The 23,172-nt window shown below is 39.5% G+C and overlaps 3 protein-coding genes across 7 annotated transcripts; 2 read left to right on the top strand and 1 right to left on the bottom strand.

Moving 5' to 3' along the window:
- Positions 1 to 260: 260 nt before the first annotated feature.
- Positions 261 to 5,530, top strand: fam216a (family with sequence similarity 216 member A). Of its 3 annotated transcripts, XM_085343086.1 has the most exons (7): positions 261 to 383; positions 487 to 514; positions 1,750 to 1,865; positions 2,087 to 2,213; positions 2,433 to 2,609; positions 3,926 to 4,123; positions 4,591 to 4,628. In XM_085343086.1, the coding sequence occupies exons 2-6, from the start codon at positions 511 to 513 to the stop codon at positions 4,060 to 4,062; spliced, it is 561 nt and encodes a 186-aa protein (XP_085199212.1). In that variant the 5' UTR covers positions 261 to 383; positions 487 to 510; the 3' UTR covers positions 4,063 to 4,123; positions 4,591 to 4,628. The 3 variants fall into 3 exon arrangements, with proteins under 3 accessions (XP_085199212.1, XP_085199209.1, XP_085199210.1); XM_085343083.1 differs by lacking the exons at positions 261 to 383; positions 487 to 514 and having other exon boundaries at positions 1,471 to 1,865; XM_085343084.1 differs by lacking the exons at positions 261 to 383; positions 487 to 514; positions 3,926 to 4,123 and having other exon boundaries at positions 1,473 to 1,865; positions 4,591 to 5,530.
- A 1,604-nt stretch (positions 5,531 to 7,134) lies between these two features.
- On the bottom strand, positions 7,135 to 12,282 carry vps29 (VPS29 retromer complex component). Of its 2 annotated transcripts, none has more exons than XM_085342743.1 (4): positions 12,229 to 12,282; positions 9,495 to 9,686; positions 8,826 to 9,061; positions 7,135 to 7,620 (listed from the first exon to the last, which is right to left on the bottom strand). In XM_085342743.1, exons 1-4 carry the CDS (start codon positions 12,229 to 12,231, stop codon positions 7,503 to 7,505), a joined length of 549 nt encoding a protein of 182 aa, XP_085198869.1. In that variant the 5' UTR covers positions 12,232 to 12,282; the 3' UTR covers positions 7,135 to 7,502. The 2 variants fall into 2 exon arrangements, with proteins under 2 accessions (XP_085198869.1, XP_085198870.1); XM_085342744.1 differs by lacking the exon at positions 12,229 to 12,282 and adding an exon at positions 11,190 to 11,267.
- A 332-nt stretch (positions 12,283 to 12,614) lies between these two features.
- eif5 (eukaryotic translation initiation factor 5) lies at positions 12,615 to 21,158 on the top strand. Of its 2 annotated transcripts, none has more exons than XM_085342973.1 (12): positions 12,615 to 12,677; positions 13,294 to 13,518; positions 14,781 to 15,060; positions 15,215 to 15,296; positions 15,867 to 16,039; positions 16,396 to 16,507; positions 16,609 to 16,739; positions 17,645 to 17,806; positions 17,991 to 18,152; positions 18,263 to 18,427; positions 19,846 to 19,986; positions 20,757 to 21,158. In XM_085342973.1, the coding sequence occupies exons 3-12, from the start codon at positions 14,989 to 14,991 to the stop codon at positions 20,853 to 20,855; spliced, it is 1,299 nt and encodes a 432-aa protein (XP_085199099.1). In that variant the 5' UTR covers positions 12,615 to 12,677; positions 13,294 to 13,518; positions 14,781 to 14,988; the 3' UTR covers positions 20,856 to 21,158. The 2 variants fall into 2 exon arrangements, with proteins under 2 accessions (XP_085199099.1, XP_085199100.1); XM_085342974.1 differs by lacking the exon at positions 12,615 to 12,677 and adding an exon at positions 12,684 to 12,957.
- The last annotated feature ends 2,014 nt before the right edge of the window (positions 21,159 to 23,172 follow it).

Raw genomic sequence — 23,172 nt, 5'->3', positions numbered from 1 at the left:
AACAATATAATAACCACAGCCCAACGCGGCTGCTTTTTTCCAAGGATCTCAGTGTACTCTTTGTCCATGTTGAGCATTACAGGACATCTTTAAGTTAACGTTACCAATATTAATTTAAACATATCTTTCTTTCAGTTTATAATTGCAACATCTTTGAAAGGACACGCCCACTGTTCAAAGTCCTTAGATCAGACCGCCTCTTTTCTTTAATTATCTAGACTGGCCTCAGCGTGGACGATATGTGTTAAAGGTAAGGTAAACTGGCTGCTGCTGCTTGTGCACGGACTATTTGGCTTTGTGTGCCGTTTCATACTGAAAAAGCAAGTGAAATCTGCAGAAAACCAGGTGTTGCATGGGATCAATCATAATGAGGCTATGCCAAGGTAAAGTAATGTTTGAAATTTAATCCATGCCAAAGTGAACATGCCATCTTTATTGCATTTATTTTATTTTTATGTTAATATAACTCATACATTTCTGTTGCAGGTTTATTTTGATGCATCAGTGAAAATGGGTATGTGTAAATTTTTGCATATCATTAAAAATGAACAAGTGAGCAGTAAAGTAAAAAAAAATGAGCAGATTTATGAAGAAACTCACACGGTGACGCCACTCTACTGAACCCTTCTGCATATTGAATCCATTGTATCGTGTCTATTTCAGTCTTTTTCCTTGGGTTAGATTTCAGATATGCATGTGCTACTTCCATGGTTAAATAAACCAAACATCTTACATCTTGTCTGCACTGAAACTTGAGAGGAAGGTTTTTGTTATTGAGGACAAGTGGAAACCAGGTGAAATCCCACACCTGAATCTGACCGGGGTCAGGCCTGATAGGTAACAGGAAGAAAGCTCACTTGTGCTGATTTTTAATTAGAAGTCCTTTTGGTTTGACAGTGTAACTGAGCCCATGTGCAAATCTCTGGGTTCTTGCAGACTATATAGACTATATTCCAGATGACCTAATATGACCCTGGTCAATTTGACCTACTGCAAAAATTTCCCTTAATTAATGTTCATATCAAATTTTGAACTACAGATCTATTTAGAATGTATAAATACCTGACATTAATACATGGATGAAGAATGCTTAATTAATAAGAATTAATGAGGTTTCTCTTTACTATAAACCACTTTATAATCTTATAGTAAATGTATTTTGGGTCACTTAAGGAAAAGTCATCAAATTTCAGGTTAAAAAAAGAAGATTTATGTCATTTTTACAGCTGTCAAACATCAAAATGGGTCAAATTTGTGTGCAAGAATTCCAGAAAACTCCAGAAGTCTTTGAGTGGATTTTAAGCTTTTAAAATCTTTTATTTGAGAGTCCTTCATGGCACAAAATCCAACAGGAAATCATCTGAAGAACCGAACCCAACATCCATTAGTTAACCAGTGTTACATTAGTTAAATAAGTCAATATGGCATAAAAATTGTCATCTTTTTGTCTTCCGTTTTAAATTTTCATTTTTGAAATTACAGACACGATTATTTTGCATCTCCTATTGGTCAATGTGGAGTCGCTTTGAGTATCTTTGTAGCTATTTTTCATCTCTTTGTGGTAACGTTGCCTTTTGTCACAGTCACAGAGGGGCGGGTCAGTACCTGTGCATTATTTCCTGCTTGATTTATTCAGTCTCTCTGTTTCACCTGAAGCTCCATAGTTCCTCACATCCTGCCTCTAAGTAAAAATGTCAATTAGCCTCAAATGCAAGTTTTTCCAAATGTCTGTTTTCTATTTACTAACAGAATTTCAAAATAGTGCTGGAAACGTCAACAGCGGTTTGAAAATCAGCAGACCAGCTGATCAACGCCTAACAGCTATACAAATCCCCACAAGTGTGACTACAGCCTCATTTCTGAAGGTAAACTGTTGATCGTATGGGCTATAGACCATTTTTGTCCACTATCATCAGCAAATAATGTGCCCTCATCATAGTCAGAGGACTTTAGAAGCACTGGCAAAAGCATACATTTCTGTTTCTTCTGTAACTTCTGTAACATCCACACCTAAATGTGTTTGCACGTGTGGATTCATATGTTCGGTGTGGATCCCAGTGAAAAGTGATCTCTGCCTGCCTCTTAGCATGCAGCACTAACACCAGCTCAGAGGAAGTATCTGTACAGCATTGCAGCTTCCTATAGCACTGAGCATGTCCGGCGCCTCGTCACCCAGCACTACATGAACGTGCAGTACAGGTGTATACGAGCAGGTGAGAAGAACCAAAACAAAATAAAATAAATACAATTCAGATGTAACTTGTTGTTGTGTGCTATCTCTCTGTTTTTCTAAACTGTTTGTAAACCACTTTCACTGATAAGCATCTGACTTATCCTGTTACAGTCCTTTACAGTGAGTCATTGAGCAACGGCTGAGTAACGGCTTTCACACTGTGGTTTGTTTTGTATATTTGTTTTGTCTTTGTGCCAAGTCATAGACTACAACCACAAAAGAGACATACTTTTTGAGGCTTCTGTGGCCTCACCTGAGAATGACAGAGAGGATCATCTATCAAAAACACAATCGGAAGTTTCTTCAGGGTCAAAAAACAAGCGCAAGACCAGTGCAAAACATTCTAGAAAACCGTCCCAAAGAACAGAGAAGCCAGGTGAGACGTGAGCTATCAAGTGATAGCTGAAGTTACAATATTTTAAATATCCTAAGGATCATCGCTTTATTTTATCCCACCTTATTTCCCTTTTTAATATGTCCTTCTAACACCCTTACGCCTTACGCATCTGAACTAGTCTGCACATGTAGATAATTATAGTTGTCACGTATGGAGATTTTGAAAGCACTTAACGAGCAGCTCATTTCCATGTTTACTTTTCAGACTTGCAAAGAGTTAAAATGAAAACTTTTTGACACAATATTTAGCTCATCTTTATATTTTTTAAAATGTAAAATATAAGAACCATCATTTCATGGTAATTTATACTGTAAAGTTCCCAATACATTATAGATAGGAACTCGAGAATCCCAAGCAAACAACTGGCAACAGTGTGGAGAAGAAAAAAAAGAAAATTCCCCTTGGGTTGGAAAGTACCGACTAAGGAAAGCAAAGAGAGAAAAACACTGAGAAAGGGAAAACAAAAAAAGAAAAAACTATTAATTTAAAAAAACATAAATAATATTATTTAATGATAAAGAATTCTCAATTCAATTCAGTTTTATTTATATGGTGCAAAATCACAACAGCAGTTGCATCAAAGTGCTTCATATTGTAAGGTTAAGATCTTACAATACAGAGAACTTAAGAAGACTTTATTCAAAATGAGAACATTGAAAATGTTTTTTAAAAAGAAAGAGAAGTCAAAACTTTTAATGTAACATATTTGAAATTGCAGGTCCTTTAATGCATCTGCATCAACACATAGAAAGGCTAAGAAGTGCACATGGTCACAAACACAGAGAAGGAAAAGTCCGAGGAGCAAGTCAGCAAAACATTTGGAATTATTTGGAACTTTCTTCAAAAATGTTATATTTTAGTTTACAATCATCTGTGAACTAAAAATTCACTGGACACTTTATTAATTACACCTGTTCAACTGCTCATAAACACAAATACATGGGAATATGCACGCATAAACACGCAAACGGTGCCAAGTCACTGCATTAAGGCACATGGTTAAATAACCTGCTGAAGTTCACACTGAGGCTCAGAATGAGGAAGGAAGGATACTTTTGTAACTTTGAACATGGCATAGTTGTTGGTGACAGATAGGCTGGTATTTCAGAAATGGCTGATCTACTGGGATTTTCCCACACAGGCATCTCTAGGCTTTACAGAGAACGTTTGAAAACGAAAGTCTTCAGTGAGAGGCAAAATGAAAATGCCTTGTTAATGTCAGAGGAGAATGGCCAGACCGATTTAAGCTGATAGGAAGGCAACAGTAACTCACAAATCAGCTTATTTCAATCCAGATATGCAGAAGAGCATCTCTAAATATACAACACATCAAACTTTGAGGCACATGGGCTACAGCAGCAGACTGGGTGACACTCCTGTAGCTAAGAACGGGAAACTGATGGCTCACCAAAATTGGACAATAGAAGACTGACAGATTTTGGAGTATTCAACATGAAAGCATGGCTCCATTCTGCCTTGGATCAACAGTACAGGTAGATGCTAGTGCGAGGATATCATTTTTTCATGTTTTTCTTGGCACACTTTTGGTCTTTAGTACTAGCCAAGCATTGTGTAAATGCCACAGCCTACCTGGGTGTTGCGCATGTCTGACCCTTTATGAGCGCTACATCTCCATGATAGGGTATCATGTTATAAATCATGTCAAACTGGTTTCTTGAACATGAAGATGAGTTCACTCTACTCAAACGGCCTCCACAGTCACCAGATCTCAGTCAAGTAGAGCAATTTTTGTAGTGAGATGGGAGATTTACATCATGGATGTTTAGCAACATGAACCAAAGCTTCTGAGCAATGTTTCCTGCACTTTGTTGAATCTTTGCCACAGAGAATCAACATAATAAGGCAGCCAGTGAGAGTATGCCAGTTACCAAGAATATTATCAACTATCTTATAAATATTCACTTTCTTCTGTAGAGTTAAACATTTCATTTTTCGCCAGGAGCCAGGATCAGACTGTCGGATGAGGAAGAAGAGCAGGGAGGACCAAATGATTCTCTGAGTGAATGTCTGAGCTCCCTCTCTGTGGGAGGATGGGACGGTGACAGCTTATCTGATTTGTGATTCTTTTATAATAATATAGTGACGCTTTCTGCTACTTAAATGCCACAAAATGCAGTTTCCAGTATATATACTGTATATACTGATCAGACACTACTGGTGTTTAAAGGAAAGCTTCAGGAATTTTGAATTGAGATTTTCACTTGCATCTAGAAATTGTTTACAGTTATCTGGATCATGCATTATTTGTATTTGTTGAAATAAATACTCTGTATGTGAGCTTCTAAATGTACAGCTGTGTCTTAGTTTTGTGTTAAGTTAGAATTCCTCCTTATCAGAATGTGTAACTGTTTTTCTTTTTTTTAAAGCCTATTTAAGCTTTAAACGATGTTTTATGCATCTGCAAGATCAGTTTTTGTAAGACGTAAAGATGAAGTTAATGTAGCGCCCTCTGTGACTGGGGGAAATCCTTTGGAAGACTTGATTTCCATGAAGTCACGTGATCGCTACCGTTAAAGAGAGGAATAATGGGAAGTGCGTGCCTGTGCTGGCGTGCTTAGCGCTTGGTGCTGGCCACAGGCTCATCACGAGCAGATACTGTTTCTTTGGCTGCTTTAAAGAAGAGTTTGCTTTCATTTTTCATTTCCCTGGCTAAATGAAGCCGACTTGGATGTTTTTTTCTTAGTGTTAACGGAAAAAGTAAAGCCTTTTCCCCCCCTTTTTTGCTGCTAACACAGGTTTCCCATTGTTGATATGAAACAGATGTTTTGGGATGCATTAGTTGCATAAGTACCTCTGGAATTCAGGAAAGTTTAAAATCTTCAAATTCTTCACGTGAACTAGTATGGATGAAAACTCTCTGAGAGAGGCATTGATGATATGCTGAGGTCTGATAACTGTATTATTTTTTTTATTTTCACTTAGAATAAAGTCATTGACATCTATGTTCTGCATGTGCAATTCTTAAATGTATATGTTTATAGTTGTGTGTGACTGTCTCTTTTGTTTTATCTGTTTAGGAACTTGTATTTTCACTTTAATAGTCACTGCTATTAATTTCTACTCATCTGTTTTACAGTCCTGTGCAAAAGTCTTTAGCCACCCCATCATTTCTTAATATATTTTGCAAGAAAAGGCAGCTTTCCTGTCATTTCTTTGGTGTTCAGGAATAGTTCTCCGGGCTTCTTCAAGGACATTCAACTCTCGTCTTTGGATGTTGGCTGTTGTTTCTTCTGTTCTCTGCCAAGATGATCTCACACTGCTTCAGTAATGTTCTGGTCTGGGGTTTGGGAAAGGCCAGTCAATGACTGATGGGGGTTTTCTGTCCGGGTATGCTTTTACTGAATTGGCAGCGTTTAGGATTATTGTCCTGCTGAAAAATGAAAGTGCTGCCAATCAGATGCTTTCTAGATTGTTTTAAATGGTGGATTAAAGTCTGATGATACTTTTCTGCTTTCACATTTCTGTTAATTTTCACAAGCGGCTGATTAGAACCAAAAATTTCAGATTTCGACTCACCACACCTTAAGACCTGTTGCCACTGATTTTCAGTCCACTTATTCATCAACTGAAGAGTCTCTAGCCCTGTGTCAGGTCTTTGCTGGATTTTTTTTTTTTTTAAATTTCTAAAAGATGAGTCATATCCAAAAAATGTATGCTGTAAATAGATTTTTTTAGACCTGCCACTTCTTCTTTTGTCCTCTACTGGTCCAGTTTCCCCAAATTTGTGAAGGCCACACTGCACACTGTGCTGAGATATGCCAAGTTTTTAGCTGATAGCTTTTTACGAATCACATTCTTTCGTGCAAAAATACTATTTCATGTCTGTCAGACTGCTTTCTTGGGCATTTTTCATAGATTTGCCAAGTTGTCTGTTATGTGCAGAGACAACACTGGTTCATCACTTGAGTTAGGGGCCTTTTTTAAACTATTATTTAAGGTAACCTGAAACCTAATGTATCCTGCTTATGTTTGCCATGGCCCCGCCAATAATGTTATTATGTGGTTCAAAGACATTTTAATAATCATTTCCACCTTTTTGTAATCATGATTTGTACCAGGTGTGTTATTTAATGGGGGCATAACTATTTTTATTTAGACAATACTATAATATATGCAAAGATGATCATAATTCCCTCATGGCAAAAAATCAATGCTTTGCAATTTTCAGAGAAGCAAACAGCTTTGAGTATAAAAGAGCGATGTACACCAAGCCAGACAGAGGTTTAAACATTTCAGTAGCCTGAAATCAGGAACAGGGAGGCTTTTTCTGTCTGTGTGGTATCACAAAGCTCCAGTATTATGTGCATTGATACTTAGGGGGATTTCTTTTTCAAATAAGCACGTTGCGTTATCCTCAAATTTTTCAAGACAGAAGAGTAAAAGTATAAATAAATTTGAATTTCCCAAATGAAATATCAAAACACTATTTACGCACAGCTATTACTGCTGTCAATATAATTTAACACACAGCAACAGATGGAGTGAAATTACATCTTTATTGTGGGAAAGAAATGAATAAAAGGAGGCTAACTACAGGAAGCAATGGCCTGTTACATGTACAGGATGTGAGGAGGGTGTTTATTAAAACAACAACAAAAAAACCCAAAGGAAAAAAAAATGGCACCCAATATTATTGCATTCTCTACAGTTACCAAAAGACAGCTCAGGTATAAGCAAATGCTGATGACATATAAACAATATAATACACAGGTCTTTTAGAGTTAACTTACAGAAGTCATAGCATTAACACTGTGGTGACTCTGAGGGAGCTGCCGCCCCCTGGTGGACAGGAATGAAATATAATCTGAGGCTTGTTAATGCAAATTTTTCTCCATCTCTTTGTGCTCTCCTTTAAGATTTCTTGTACTCAATTCGCTCCACCTTGACGTCATCGCCGATCAGCTGATAAACGTACGTGACCACTGTAGATGCCTGGATGTCCATTAATACAAAAGAGGGGATGATGTTGCTGTGAGAGAGAAAAAAAAACAGATGCATTTCTTTAATTACACCCAGTTTAATGAAAAAACCTTTAACTGCAAACACCTCAGTATTAAAAACATCCACAACAGTGTTTCTTTCCTAGAATATCTGTGTTAAACGTAAATGCTTTGAGCGGGATTTACAGAATTTCAGTTGCTGCCATTACGTCTGTGTGGATGAGAAAATTCAGAGACAAATATCTAAAGACCTCAAACATCAATCCAGAACTATCTGCATGGAGATCTATTATGCGACATGAGCAAAAATCTGTTTTTGTTATAATGTGGGAAAACTAGTTCATGTTAAAAGATGCCATAATTTGGCTTGAAGCAATCAGTTTTCTTAGTTGCTGATGATCAGTTCTCCAATTAGAATCAGTTATCAAAATATGAAATTGTTCCAAATATTCTACTACTTTGCACATGAGAAAGAGCATTTTTCATTATTTTTAGGCATAACTATAATATGATATTTCACTGTGAAAATAATCTCAAACACACCAACCAAACTAACTGTCAAAATGTCTTTTTGCAATGACAAGGAAAACAGGGCATCTTAATATACTGAAATTCTGTCAGCTTGGTTCAAAATGTAGAGCCTCCAGTCTGGTTCACATGCTAAAGTGTCTTCGGGAAAGATACTGAAGCCTGATGAATCCACTGGAGTGTGAGTGTGTGCGTGAAAGTTACAACGTGCTTGGAAGTATGAGGCTTGTCGCTGAAAGTGTCTGAGTGCACAGCTAAGAGCAGTAAAACACTGTACAAGTGCAGAGCATGTTTTACTTTTTTTTACTTGGTTGTTGCAGGGACAGTGACGGGTTGCCCAGTGACTCTCAACACTTTTTTTACTGCAGTATAAGATCACCCGTGTTTTTTCCACAGTACATGTCGAGTAGTATATTGTTGTGTACTTGTTCTATGCAGGGCTATGAGAATTTAATGTCTATAAGTGTATCTTATACAGTGCTCTTTTACTCTACTTGAGCACTCAAGTAGAAATGTAACTGCTTTCTATCTAATATTCACACTTCAATAAGAGAAACTCTGGGTTCAGTATCTTGCACCTAGATACTGATACTTTCGCTGAAGCAGCCAGGGTTCAAACCACCAACCTTCCAATGTCAAAATCATGAAAACATGGCTAACTCGCCTCCTAAATAGAGCTCAATTCATGGTTTATATTGGCTCCCACCTTTCCAGGGCGCTGTAGGCTCCAGTTGCAGAACCAGGGTTTATGTAAAACTTATTTTCATTCTCAAATGCCTCAAACTTGTGTGTGTGCCCAGAGATAAGGATGTCAACGTCAAGTTGTCTCTGGAGGAGTGCCAGGCTGGCCATGTCGCCCCAGGGGATCACTTGATGGCCGTGGATGAGTCCAATCTTAAACTGGCCCACTGTGACCACCTTCTGCTCTGGGTAGTTCAGGTTCTGAGAAAATATCAGGAGGACAAATGAGAGATGGGAAAAACATGGAGTAAAGTAAGTTTTATACACTGCTTTTATCTGACAAGTCCAATTATGGAATAAAGTACTAATTATACACACATTTAAAACAGACAGCAAATGGCAGAATGAGCTATATTTAAAAGATGTCGTGTCCTCAATGGGATCATTTTTGAAAATCATGATCTACATGGATAAATCTCAGTTTGAGAGAACAGCAATTACAATTTAATTACAGAGCAATCAGTCATTAGGAACAGCAAATGATGTTCTTCATCAGTGCTATTAATATGCAGAAACACAATTTGTAGACATAATTTGAACCCTGTTTTTGAACATTCTTTGAAATAAAATTGTTTTATGGTGATTAGTATGTTCTACGTGGTTTATTTTATTGTTCACACACACAGACGCAAACCTCATCAAAGTCTCCTCTGACGATGTGGACGTCCCCAGCGAGGGTTTTCAGGTAGTCATAGCTCTCCTTGGTGCAGAGGTTCCCTGTGCAGAGAATGTGCTGGATCTTCCCCGGCACTAACAGTTTTTTGAACTTGGCTGGCAACGTGTTGCATCGGTGAGGGATGTGCAGGTCACCTAACACCAGGACCAACTGATATCATCGCACAGACACACACAGACAGGTTAGTTACCCACCGATGAGCTCTCTGCCATAGCTGAGCATTTCATTTTCCCAGTGAGCCAGATTAGAAAATGGGACAGCTGAGAAGGGGCGCACCAATAAGCTTATAAAGAGATAAAATTCATATTGAGCAGAGCCGAGTTCAGCTTATTGGTGTGGCACAACAATCCCAATTTCTCATGTGGTCCCTTGAAAAGAAATTTATGCCCCATCCCTGCTACAGCCTGCATGCTGCAGCATAAGAATACAGAAAGGGGAAGTGGGCCGAGGACAGAGCCCTGCGGGACGCCACTGGTCAATTCTGCAGGAGAGAATAATGCAAACAGATTCCACCATAACCGCTACACTCCTCTGTTAGTTATTGTTAAATTCTCCTGTACTTTTTTCAGAACAGTTTAATATTATTGCACAGATTAATTTAGTACAGTGGATAAACAGGTTTCACTCAAAAAGCTCAAATCTGGGGAAAAAAAGCAACAGTTGTGAGTAAAGATCTGACTAAATTGAGTGTCTGAGTCCAAACTGGGCATTGTCCAGATTGAAAACCTATTTTTATTCCCTGGCTTTTAACTCTGTAGGAAACTGACACCTTCTTATTTATTTTATTGTATGTAATGATTTTAAGGTATTTTTAATTTGGTAGTTGTTTTGATCTGTGTTGTTCAGCACTTTGGTCTGCCTGGTGTGTTCTTAAAGTGCTATACAAATAAACGACGATGATGATGATGATTGTGAAAGTAACTTTCGACACAACTGGAAGACAGCCCACGGCAGAAAAATATGGTTTGAATTGGCACAGCTGGATTTCAGACGCTCAATGGCAGATAAAAGAGGTAGTTATGTTTTTACACTGCACCAAGAGTCTATGAGAAACAAACACCATTAAAACCGGGAGTTTATATTAAACATTAAACCTACAAATATTTTTAACTACTAGCCAGCACAGAAATTCTGAGCAATGGCTGTGATCGTATGTGATGACTTGGGTAGAAAAAAAAGAAAAGTCTGAATTCAACTGGTGAACATTAAGACAAACCAGGACTGATGCACAAAAGTATGTTAGACCATGTTCAAAATTTTATATTACAATATTACACTTGATCTGAATTTGTGCAATCATGTTATCTTCTGTCCTAGTAAAGACCAGTTTACCCTCTCTAAAAACAGATGAATCCCCCCCCCCCCCCCCCAAAAAAAAGAAAAGATAATATAATTTAGTAGTTTAGACTTTGAAACATCTTTAGCTTCCTGCTGTGTTACGTTTAGTGGATTTCTTGTAACTGATTAGTGTCTTATTAATATTGCTTAGGCAACAGTTCAGTGCACTGCAGTTGCTATAGGAGCAGCAGCTACTTGTGCAAGAGATGCAGAAACAGCAGACCTCTGGGGCCGTGCAATCCCAGTCCCATGTTAGTGAGCCAGGCAGAGGAGCGATCAGAAAACAGGGATCCAGGACAGAGCGGGAACACTTACCCGGTGACCAGCCTGGTTGTTTGGAGACAGGCAAAAAAGGCAGAGTGCGGTGGTGGGGTGAGATAGAGAGGAAGGCATGATGTGCGTGGAGAGATCAACATGAGGCGTGATCAGAGATTGGGGTAAAGAAATACAAAAACAAAATTTTAAAAATGAAAATAAAGACAAGAAACAGTGGGGACAAGAAGGGGAAACTGAAATTAGAAATTAAAAAGTGAATGGATTAAGTAGACAGATATTAATCATTCAAACAAACCAAAAAAAAAAAAAAAAGGTTAAAACAACAATGTGGTTGAAACAGTTGTTAATGGTCGATGGTTAGTGATAATCATTAAGCAAAACATATTGTAGTCGCCTGACAGTGAGCAAATGAAAAATAATGCGGTGAAGCAAATTAAATAGATGGCTGCAATTAAGCTCTGATGAATCGTCTAGTGTCGAAGTATTTGTGTTTATAAATATGTCGAACTACAGAACCTGGAAATTATAAAACATAACAAAATGAATGTAGTCCTATGAGTTGTAGTTCCAAAGTAGCAACAGTCTTGTTTAGCTGGGTTATTAAATAAATAAATTTTAAAAATGACTGCTCATGTGCGGGCTGCTAGCTGGATGATAAACATTAAAGCAGACCAGGAAAGTGCTTCGTAAAATCGTAAGATGAAGTGTTAGCTCTATTAGCTCCGGAAGCTAACTCATTGACAAAAAGGGAAAAGTAAAAGAAGTCGTTATATCCATCAAACACATAACAAAATGATTCACGAACAAGCAAGACACACTGGGAGCCCGCTGTGCAATGGAAATGTGTGACTTTATGGGTGTTTGCAGTTTGTTCCGGTGAATTTTGGAGACTAAATTGCTCAACTGTCATGTGATCCGTTGATCCATCTCGGAACTGAGCTTTAATGCAACACAGCCTGAAACTGAAGCCATGATCACGGTCCCTTTACGTCGACAGCTAGTTTCATAAAAAGTCGAGCGCTCGATACACCGAATGAAAACGTGAGAACCCGTGGCCTTTTCGCCATTTCATACTCACCATCTTCAATGTTTCGGCTTGCAGGCAGTCAAGTTGAGGAAGCGCCTACGCACGTACAGCGTCACGACGTCAGCCAATGGGGAACGAGGATGTGTCAATAGAAGCTTATTGTTTCCTTTTCCTTTCAAAATAAAACAGCTAAAGTATGGAGGAATTGAGAGAAGTATTGAGGGGGTAACAGTTGCAGTCTGGCATTGAAAGAAAAATCAGGTGGCTAAAACGATTTTATGCCTCTATTTCTAATTCGTTTGTTTAAAACCTAAAGGATGGGGTTTTCCCCTAAATTTTCTAAGTTCATGTTTCGCATACACATGGAGTGCGACTTCAGCAGACTTTTAATTTAAAATTAATGCTGAGACCCGGATATTGCTAAACTTATTGCAGCTGTTAGCTTGACGTTCGTTGGTAAAAGCGACGAGTGTAGCAGCATTTCGCAGAACATTCGAGAGGTAGGTCCGAAATTATTTCATCACATTTACATGGTCTCATCCTAACGACGATTTCACAGCGATGACTGTAATTTTACAAAGAAATAGCTGCTAGCTACCACCGAGGACAATTTTAATCACGTTATCTTCCGTCAACCGCGTTGATTGGACTTGGCTAATAACTGCGTTAGCTGTGTGACGTCCACTCGTTTCATTTTAACGCATGGGATCTGACTATTTACTGGCCCTCAAGCTACTGTTTTCGCATCGGATAATGCTAACAATGAAGGTCAATTTGAAGGTACAAATTAGTGGATTAACTCTAATTGTCCCGCTTTCATTGTTATATCTATAAGATAATTTATGGGGAATTTTACTGCGTAACACGTGCAATGTTAACCATAGCCAGTTAGCTGGCTGACGTTATCTTTTCACGGTGTGGCACTATCGCTAACGGGGGTAAATCGCTAACGGGGGTAATGGAGCGTTTAATCCTCGTGGCAGTTATGCTGTACGTGACTATTCAAATACCCACCCAGTGAACACAGATGGCTGTCTCGCTCGACATAAACAGTTTACTTCGCAGTTTGTGTGAATAACGAAACTATCTCTCCCCCCCCCCACCCCCCACCCACAGGTCCCCAAAGCCCGAGGACGTTCCAGATAACCTCCTTCTGCCTTTGAGGAAGAGCAGCCGCACTTTGGATATTTATGGTCTTTAATCGTGCCTCTTTGAGAGCATCAAAATCATTAAGAAACCCTGTTGCAGTCAATAACATCAACCAGCACCAGGCATCGACCACCGTTCACTGCGGCTCTTGGAAGATCAGCGTTGTGTTTATGTCTTTGTTTTGCGAAAACGGTAAGTTTTTGGACGCAATCTACGATTTATTTCAACTTTCTTGCGCGATATTTGGTGTCGTGTTATGTGTTTGTCAAAGCTAACGCTTTAGTCAGCGTTATTGAGCAATATGACACGATTTCTGTGCCACTGTATCAAAATGGCGTCTTCCAGTCCGTCACTCGTGTGCAGTGACTGTATGACGCACTCTGCACCAAGCTGCTAAGCTAGTTAGCTAGCCTCCTCCTGAAATAGGCTCGACCTCTGCCCTTCTCAAAGATCTTAAAATCGGACACCACTGTGTCAGTCGCAAACAAGTTGGGAGGCATTTCATTGAGACTCGCACTTGCGTGTGTGAGACAATAACTGCTGCAGACTTTGTTGTTGATATTAAAACCATCAGCGGGGGGAGTTGTTTGGCAGCTGCTAGGCCTCCCTGTTTGTGACCTAGTAAAAAAGTGCAGGCCTTATATGACTAAAGCCAGGGGCCCTCATGTAAGACAAAGGGTGTCCACAAAGCTCTTTTTTTGTGCATTATATGGCAACAAAAGGTGGGAGAAACATCCAGATTTGTGGCAGAGCTTTTATTTTTCTTTGGGCCCACGTCATGCTTGCTCACTGTTGGATCACATGATTATGATTTGGATTTGCTGGGATATTTTCAGTCTTGACCCATTTTTGTGGGAATTCCTGTTAAATTGAGAAAATGATTTGAATAAGTCGTCTCTGGGAGCCACTGGGTCCTCGATTGCCTCTCCCTCTGGCTTGGATCTGTGTCGTAATGGAGTCTGGTCTTTCTTAATAGTGGCAGTCACTCAAGAGCAGGCCTGCACCACAGGAATCTTTAACTGTTTTCTTGTGGATTAGATGCTACCAAGGCTACAAACCACTGGGTTCACAAAATGAACTAGGCTGCATCTTATTGTTGTCATCATGGTACCTTTTCTCAATTGGATGGTATATAAACTGACAGTGGTGAAAAGATGTTTATTTTACATGATAAGTCATCTGAAATGTAATATTTGCACTGCTGTCTTTATGCAATTGCAGCAGTCATCAAGTTGTTACTTTGTAGAACTAGAATATAAACAAACTCCTCCAGAGACTAGATGGTTAACCAAGTTCTGTAAAGACAGACTAGAAGTGTAACATGAGTGCATGTCTACAAATCTGGGGGGGGGCGGGCAAAACCCTGTATTTGCACCCAATGTAGGATTGCAACACCCACATGAACTGTGGGGTTTCCTTATTAAATATTGATGTTTGTCCCTCTCGTCTTTCAGAGCTGTTGCGCAGCCGTTGGAACCTGTGTGGTGGAAATCTAGACTTCAAGCAAGGAGCTTGCAGCCACAGCGGCACAGCGTTTTTCATGTCAGAGACCGAGCACGCTTGCAGTCGTTTATGTCATCCCCTCTTTTCCAGACAGAAGATCCCGAAAAATCCCCAACCAAGATCCTTTTATCTTACTGATAGTGCTAACATCCAGCCAAAATGTCTGTCAACGTCAACCGCAGCGTGTCAGACCAGTTCTATCGCTACAAGATGCCCCGTCTGATTGCCAAGGTAACCACTCATTATTGTTTTTTTTAGATTTGTCCATTGGGGAGAAAAAAACAGCATCAGAATAGTGGTTGGAATTGGTCTAAAGTTTCCTGAGTCCTGTAGGAAGAAATGTTTGGGTGTGAATATAACATGTGGGTTTTTCCTTTCAATCCAGGTTGAAGGCAAAGGGAATGGAATCAAGACGGTCATTGTCAACATGGTTGATGTTGCAAAGGCTCTGAACAGGCCTCCAACATGTGAGTAACAACATGTAAATCTTAGTGTTTAGCTGGAATTGAACTAGAGCTTGTTAAAGTCTGTTTATTTTCACAATGACATTTTTGACGTTTTGACTGTCACTTTTATATTCTCTCATTTTTCTCTTTTGAATTCATCGTTGTAATATTCACCCCAGGTGAAGGAGAGATGTTTTGTTTATAGAATTCTTTAAACATGATGATGTGGCAATTACTCAAATGAAATGACCCCGTTCGATTGAGACTGTAAGATGTGCCGGCACGTTAGGGGGGGGGAAAGGCTGTTTGGCTTGGTCGACAAGTTTGTGTACTCTTGACATTTTTCGTTTACACAATTTTGTAGTTGGAGTATTTGATGATCAAGCTTAAATGTCTGTCATGTTCATTACCAGTTTAAAAGCAAACAAACACCTAATGTTTAACATCTTCCTTTAAAGATAAAAAAAACAGTAACGTTCTTCAAAATCAATAATTACCAGGGCAAAGTCTCCTCGTTTTGTTTTTTTTTTTTTTGTTTTTTTTTTGCTGGGTCATGGTGGCCTCATGTGCTGCTTTTCCTCTCCTCCGCAGACCCGACCAAGTTTTTTGGTTGTGAACTCGGCGCTCAGACCCAGTTTGATACCAAAAACGATCGTTACATCGTCAACGGATCCCACGAGGCGAACAAGTTGCAGGACATGCTTGATGGGTTCATCAGAAAATTTGTGCTGTGTGCCGAGTGTGACAACCCTGAAACTGATCTGGTAAATATTTCACAGCATCTCCGGGGCAGGTGCAGAGTATTTTTGTTTTTTTGTGGGTGGGCGACAGAAAGGGAAAGAACAAAGTAATAATTTAATACAACTATATGACTTAATGATGATAATGTGTCCCCTTTTATTGGCTATTATGACCCGAAATTTTTTTCATTTATTTCCTTTGTGTTTACAGCACCTTGTGACTATGAAAATCACGTGGTTAATAAATAAATATTAAATTACTAAATAAAGATACTTCCCACTTTAGATTCAGTATAAGAAAAGTTGCCTGTGTAAAGAAGAGTACTAGATTGTGTGGCAGTTTTTTAGGTACAAAATAATTTATTTTTTTGTCCTTGCAGCATGTCAATCCCAAGAAACAAACTATTGGTACTTCCTGTAAGGCCTGTGGATACCGCGGCATGCTAGACACCAGACACAAACTCTGCACATTCATCCTCAAAAACCCACCTGGTGAGACTTTTTTTTCCTCTGTGGTGAATCCAGAAAAGGGAACTGCAGCCAAAACCCCAAGACAGACTTGCTAATGAAGACTTTTGTCTTTCCTAACACAGAGAGCAATGATAGTGGATCTGCATCTGTGAAGAAAGAGAAGGAGAAGAAGAACCGCAAGAAGGACAAGGAGAACGGCTCTGGCAGTGGCGAGGCTGGAAACCATGACAACTTTGATGCTCCCGAGGCTGTGGTGCGTCTGCTGTGCTCCCAGACACCCGCTGGGCTTCTACAGCCACGGGACACTAGCACAAAACGTTTCTCTTCACTTCACACACGGTTTTCTCAGACACCATTGAAGTCAGTAGTAGTCAGCAAAGTGCCAGCTTTTATTTTAGACACAGTCTAGTGGCTTTTGAGTAGAGATTCAGGGGTCTTCTCGTGCTCGTATGCTGTTTTTATTTTGGTGTAAATTGTAACTTTTCCCCGATGACCCTTACTCTGAAAAGTTCTCAGCAACCAACCCCGTCAAAATAAGAAGCTCAGAGTTGACAGTTTGCTCAGGTTTGATGCTTGGTAGTGATTTGTGGTGCAGATTTCCTAGTGAAGCATCAGTGTTGTAGAACTGTTCAAACTCCTTAGTATTCACAATTCATGATATGTATCCCACATTTCCCCCTTCACAGGAATGGTAATAATGATTAAGGTCCACACTGACACATGTGTTGTGAAACATTCTTTGTAATGGATTTTTCACTGAAAGGGTGGGGCCGTCACCCAAAGACCTCCAAAAAGAGTTTGCGTTTGCATAAAAAGGGAGTCTAGCAACTTCCACGTTTGCAGTATACGTGTCCTCGAAGCTCTCAACCGGAACCACTTCCTCCAGTTCAAATGAAAGAGTTTCTCTTTAGACTGAGTTTACATCAGCAATTTCTTTTTTTTCTTTTTTTTTTTTTTTTTTAATGCAATTTTTTTTTGGGGGGGGGGTTCTGGTTGAATTTAATTTTCTTTTTCTATTATTATTATTACTATTATTGGCTGCACAGCCCTCTTTTGCATTTCACCATAATATGACCCACTAAGATGCAAAATCCAAGCAAGCCCGAGTGTTTCTGCACCATCTCGCTTTGCCTGAATCCTCTGTGGTTTCCTGTTTAGGATCGAGATGACGATGATGAAGACTGGGCAGAGGAGACTACAGAGGAGGCACAGAGGCGGAGGATGGAGGAGATCAGCGATCACGCCAAGAACCTGACGCTCAGCGAGGACCTGGAGAAACCCCTGGAGGATAGGGTCAACCTCTTCTACAGCTTTGTGAAAGTAAGGGTCCCTCGATTGTCCTGAATTTTTCTCGGCAGGAGTTTGTGAAACATCAAAAGTACACTTTAAAAATGAAGAACCGGTGTTCGGTGCTTGGCCTTTACGCATAGATTTTATTTGCACACACAAGAATTGGAGATACTTTAGTTCCTCCCCTGTAACCATTTGTTCTTTAAATGTGCAGAACAAAAAGGAAAGCGGAACGATTGACGCAGCTGATAAAGAGATCTTGGCGGAGGCAGAGCGCCTGGATGTGAAGGCCATGGGCCCGCTCATCCTGAGCGAACTGCTGTTCAACGAAAACATCCGTGACCAGATCAAGAAGTACAAACGTCACTTCCTGCGTGTAAGTCATTTTCAAGTCTGTGCTGCGTGTCCTTATGGTGCTGTCTTGTCCTCTTCCTCACATTAGGGTGTGTTTCACATGTCTCATGGCTTTCCTAACCTTTTCCTTAGTTCTGCCACAACAACAAGAAAGCCCAGAAGTATCTGCTGGGAGGTTTTGAGTGTGTCGTGAAGCTGCATCAGGTCCAGCTCCTGCCACGTGTTCCCATCATCCTCAAAGACCTGTACGACGCTGACCTGCTGGAGGAGGACGTGATTTTCGCCTGGGCAGAGAAGGTGAGGGACTTAACTACTAATGTCAAGTTAAACTCTGTGTTCTGAATCACAAAAAGAAATGCCTGCTGAACTTGATCCCATTTTGCCCAGAAATTAAAAGCCTAAAGGTGATCTGGGAGCAGATGGTAGTTAATCGTTACCCCATGAATCGGTTATGAGCACTCACTGATAGATCTTTAAAAGGGAAATGGCAAATTAAATTAGATTTAGGCTTATTCTTTGCAGCACAGAGCCTTCATTAGAGTAACAAACAATAAAAATCTAAACTGTATTCTACTGAAAGCTGGTATTTGTTAAATTGGTGAAATTAGAGCTTGTCTTATACCCTGACTCTGAAAGACTGAAATGCTTCAGGGGACACTTGGATAAACCTCCAACCTCAGAAACTGTAGCACTGAGCCACTAAAAACACCTAACAGACTGCAGTATGCAGAGGTGTCAGTCGTCATATCAAACCTCTCTGGTAATATTGATGATTGGAGTAGCGTGAGGAAGAGGTGGTTGGAATCTGTTTGAACAGATTCATTCTGCAAATGAAACAACATGAGCTCTAATATGTGTCTGGTTCCAGGTCCTTAGCTGCAGGAGTACGACTATATTAAGCTGAAAGTATAATGCTGCCAAAAAGTTGAGGTCAAGAGCTTTTAGGACATTAATACATCAAACAGCAGGAAGTGCAGTGGACTAGGGCCGCCTTTGACAAAGAATGAATTCACACTTCCCGTGTGTGTGTGTGTGTGTGTGTGTGTTAGCCCAAACTAGTCTGTTTTGTTACACCAGTCTGACCATACATTGACTCCCCATCTCCCACCACAAGTGGGGAGTGAGAGTGACACACCTAACCTGCACTGCATAACAAAAGCAGAGTGTTGGGCTCAACACATCCTTTCACACAGTGTTACACCAAAGAAAGCCTAAAAAGGCCACTAACAAAGAAATGTAAGACCTGGTCTTTTTAAAGGGGCTTTGTGTGTGGGCTGAGATTCGGGTGCACTATTGAGGCCCCTAATAGTTGTAAGTTTTGTGTGTGGCATATTTTAAATGCAATCAAGCTGGTTTAGGAATGAATAGACACAGCTGAGAGCAAATTGAATTGTAATCAATTCAAAATGTGTGAATTAAAAATATTAAACAAAGAAGTGGAGGAATAGGTATAAAGATAAAAAGTGCTATTAATAAATACAGAATTACTTGAGTTTTGCTAAGTCTTTACGTCCTGAAAATTTGAGCTAGATTTCCCTTAACTGTGACTTTTGTTACGGTATTTTATTTACTTTGGATACACATTAACTGTTAGATGCTAAATACTGCAACAGCAGCATGAAGACTACAGTTCAAATAACCCCAAGGGCTTGTTTATTTGAGGTCTTTTACACTGAAATCAGTCATTGCATTAAATCCATTTTCTTCTTCATCAGGTTTCTAAGAAGTACGTCTCCAAGGAACTTGCCAAAGAGATCCATGCCAAGGCCGCTCCTTTTGTCAAATGGCTGAAGGAGGCAGAGGAGGAGAGCGAGGGTAGCGAAGAAGAGGAGGAGGAAGATGATGAGAATGTTGAGGTAGAGTTATCTGAAGTGGTCACTTGGCTGTGTGCCGTGAAGTACAGTTAAAAAAAAAAAAAACAGCTGTAGTTCAGGAGTTACTGAGAACGTCCAGATTAAAGCAAAAATTAATCGCGTCATTGTCACAACTGCTTCCAGCTGCCACATGTAGTCAGAGTGTGCATTATGGATATAGGTGTGTATATAAGTGAGTGCATTTACTTGTATACTTATATCCATATATGCATGCATGCACTCACACCAGTCTGTCAGCCTGCTCAGGTGTGCTGCATCATTAACTGGGTCAGCTCCACCCACTAGTTCCTGGAAGAATTAGGAATAACATTTCTAACAAGGAAGCTGCACCCCGAAAGGAGGAAGCACAAAGAGGCCAGTCCTGTGACTATTGCGTCACTCAGTTTAAAATGGATGCCAACTTTTAGTGGCTTTTTGTTTGTTTTTTGTTTTGCTCCGTACGAATATAAAAACTGCAATTTAGTATGAAAATCAAATCACTTTAATACCTGTAGACTATACTTGGAGACTGAGTATGAAACCTGCATAAAATTCCAATATTCCGTTTCACCGGCTGACCACCGGGTGACTCTGGTCTACTGACACCTCGCTTGTTAGCAGCTTGAAAGTCAATTTTTAAAAATGACAGTAAGCATGAAGGTTAGAGTTGCACTAATTTTTAAAATGCGACAGATTTGTTTCTGTTGTGAGAGGACTGATGCTGATGCAGTCGGGGGTGTTTATTGAGCAGCTGCATGTTTTCCTGTCCTCAGGTGGTGTACTCGTCCTCTGCCCGCGAGCTCAAAGTGGAGACTGTGAAACCAGACACGCCAGAGAAAGAAGAGGACGACATTGACATCGATGCGATCTGAGAGACTCGAGTGATGATGCTTTTCCTGACTTGCGGCTTTGACTCACGATGCCCTGCACTAGCTAAATGGCTGGCCTTTTCCCTCCTTTACTACCTGTCCCACCACCAGCCCTCTCTGCGATCCCTTCTCCGCTTAGTGGCATGATTTAACATAGCGCTTTATCTGCTGCACATTAACGCTGTCATTTTGAAGTGTATTCAGTTGATGAAATGAAGTCTCTTTTGGGGGTTTTAATCACGGGTGATTTGGGAATTTTGTTTTGACTGCACTTTTTTTTTTTTTTTTCTTTTGGTCCTTGTATTTTTCCAGTCAATAAAGAATGAATGTTTTGCTATCCAGCACATTTGACTGTTTCATCTGTGAGATTGGACAGTTTTTCTCTGGTAGGTGATTAACAGAGAATCTGAGGGGAAACCTCTTCCCTTAAATGTTGTGCTGTGAAGCCAGATGTTTTCTATATCATAAATAAAATAACATAATTGTTAAATCATTAAAAAAAAAAAGGTGATCAGATTCATCTTCAGAGCATGATGGTGTGTTTTTAAAAATCTGCACTGCAGCTCTGTGAGGGAGGGAAAATATGCATGTGTCCATGTTTTGTAATAGGAAACCAAAGTTCAAACAACACTAGATCAACTATCTGTAACGCCACTGGTCGTACTAAACTAAACATACACGTTCGCCTCATGTTACAGAAAGAGACCTGGAAACTGACTGAGAATTAATTTGCAAAGTAAGGAACCCAAATGGCAGTTTCACATAAAACTTATATTTTTGAGATAAAAAGCCAGAATGTAACTAATGTGGTTTTTAATCCAGTTATACTGAGCTTTGTTTTATACCACTCTTCCTCATCTCACATTGAAATAGAACTTTGAATAAGGTGACATTGGTGATGGTGTTATATTTGCGACTGGTTTACTTAAAACACTGGTAAGAACAACTGTTGCTAGGCTGAAAAACCTGCAGACGGATGCTTTGTAAAACGAAAACTCCTTCATTACACTTGGCAGCTCTACTGTTTATTCAGTTTTACTGATTTAGAGCTGCATGTCACGGACAAACTTATTATATTGCACTTTTCCAGCAGTGGAAACGGTGAACTTATTAGCTCAAACTTAAACTGTGGTGTAGAAATTCACAGCCTAGAAATCCAAAAGGTATATCTACGACCTGTAAATGTTGTATCCTGTATGAAACCTATAAGACTTTGTGTAAAAAAACAAAAAAAAAAACAAAAAGATACTAGCGACCTTTAAAGCTCTCATTTATTCGAATTGAATTCGAAGAATAAAAGGATGGTGTTGATATTCTTTTCTGTCTCGCTAATATTTGACAAAGGCGCACAACTGTTTTCCTTTGAAGCTCACTAAATTCCCATTTCCTCCCGACTGATGACAGGCCTCTCTGTACTTGTGGTCCTGTGGGACTGAGGTCAGTCGGTTTCCTCACTTCCTCCACCCGTTCAACTGGACACAGTCGTGCTGCCTTCAGGTGCTTTGGGAAATAAGATACTCACATTCCATCACAAACAAATCTCTGAATTCGACATTAAACCCAAAACGGGGAACTTGGCGTCGTCTTAGTGTATGGAATCAAACATGAAAATAAGCAAGGCTTAGAAAAACAACTCCTTATTGTCTAAGGCATTTAACCCTAAATCCCTCCGCAGTTTAGTTTTGAAACATCCAGTCCGACCTACAAAAATATAACTAAGCAGTAACACCTACCATATGTAATGTGTCTATTTGTAGAATGTAAACTGATTCTAATGTTTTTAAACTACCACACACACAAACACGTCAGAAACATTTATAAATGTAGCTGTTATATAACTTTATCCCACACTGTTATGGTTTTAATTTAATTCAGATAATGTGGGGTTTAAAAAACAACAACTAGTATTTGTAACGCAATTTCTGATTGCTACAGTTGAGTTGTAGTACTAGAAAACACACTGTGTTTTATAAGGATAATTAATACATTTTGATGTTGGTCAAATAATAATAACTTTGCAGAGAGACTGAAAATAATCAACAAAATATTTATTAATAAAAGCAATTTAACTGCAGGCTAAATCCTATGACAATCTCTTACTTTTTATTAAGCTTGTTAAGTAGTATATTGCACACAAAAGCTTCAATCTTATTCCTAAGAGAAAAAATATTTTCTTTGATCTTTCTTGAATCACCCAGTCGAACAAAGAAATGCCATTATTAGGTCGGTTGACCGACATTTTAGAATAATTTCTAATGTCGGAGCTCAGTTGGTGTCCGTGAAGGCAGCATAATCCAGCCCAGCCGCTGAGTAGCCATTT

The sequence above is a fragment of the Diplotaxodon limnothrissa genome, linkage group LG19 (genome assembly GCF_057381915.1).
Source record: "Diplotaxodon limnothrissa isolate DT_005_m linkage group LG19, D_limnothrissa_male_GT1.1, whole genome shotgun sequence".
Lineage (NCBI taxonomy): Eukaryota > Metazoa > Chordata > Actinopteri > Cichliformes > Cichlidae > Diplotaxodon > Diplotaxodon limnothrissa.
This window is presented reverse-complemented; position numbering and strand designations above follow the sequence as displayed.

Bases quoted from the DNA above. Each gene is read 5' to 3' on its own strand.
- vps29 (XM_085342744.1), bottom strand. From the start codon at position 11,267: ATGCCTTCCTCTCTATCTCACCCCACCACCGCACTCTGCCTTTTTTGC. The intron at 9,687-11,189 runs GTAAGTGTTCCC...CGATGATATCAG, and splicing joins ACAACCAGGCTGGTCACCGG to TTGGTCCTGGTGTTAGGTGA. The intron at 9,062-9,494 runs GTTTGCGTCTGT...ATATTTTCTCAG, and splicing joins TCAGAGGAGACTTTGATGAG to AACCTGAACTACCCAGAGCA.
- eif5 (XM_085342973.1), top strand. From the start codon at position 14,989: ATGTCTGTCAACGTCAACCGCAGCGTGTCAGACCAGTTCTATCGCTAC. The intron at 16,508-16,608 runs GTGAGACTTTTT...TTCCTAACACAG, and splicing joins CATCCTCAAAAACCCACCTG to AGAGCAATGATAGTGGATCT. The intron at 18,428-19,845 runs GTGAGGGACTTA...CTTCTTCATCAG, and splicing joins TTTTCGCCTGGGCAGAGAAG to GTTTCTAAGAAGTACGTCTC.
- fam216a (XM_085343083.1), top strand. From the start codon at position 1,692: ATGTCAATTAGCCTCAAATGCAAGTTTTTCCAAATGTCTGTTTTCTAT. The intron at 2,214-2,432 runs GTGAGAAGAACC...CTTTGTGCCAAG, and splicing joins GTACAGGTGTATACGAGCAG to TCATAGACTACAACCACAAA. The intron at 2,610-3,925 runs GTGAGACGTGAG...ATTTCAATCCAG, and splicing joins CCAAAGAACAGAGAAGCCAG to ATATGCAGAAGAGCATCTCT.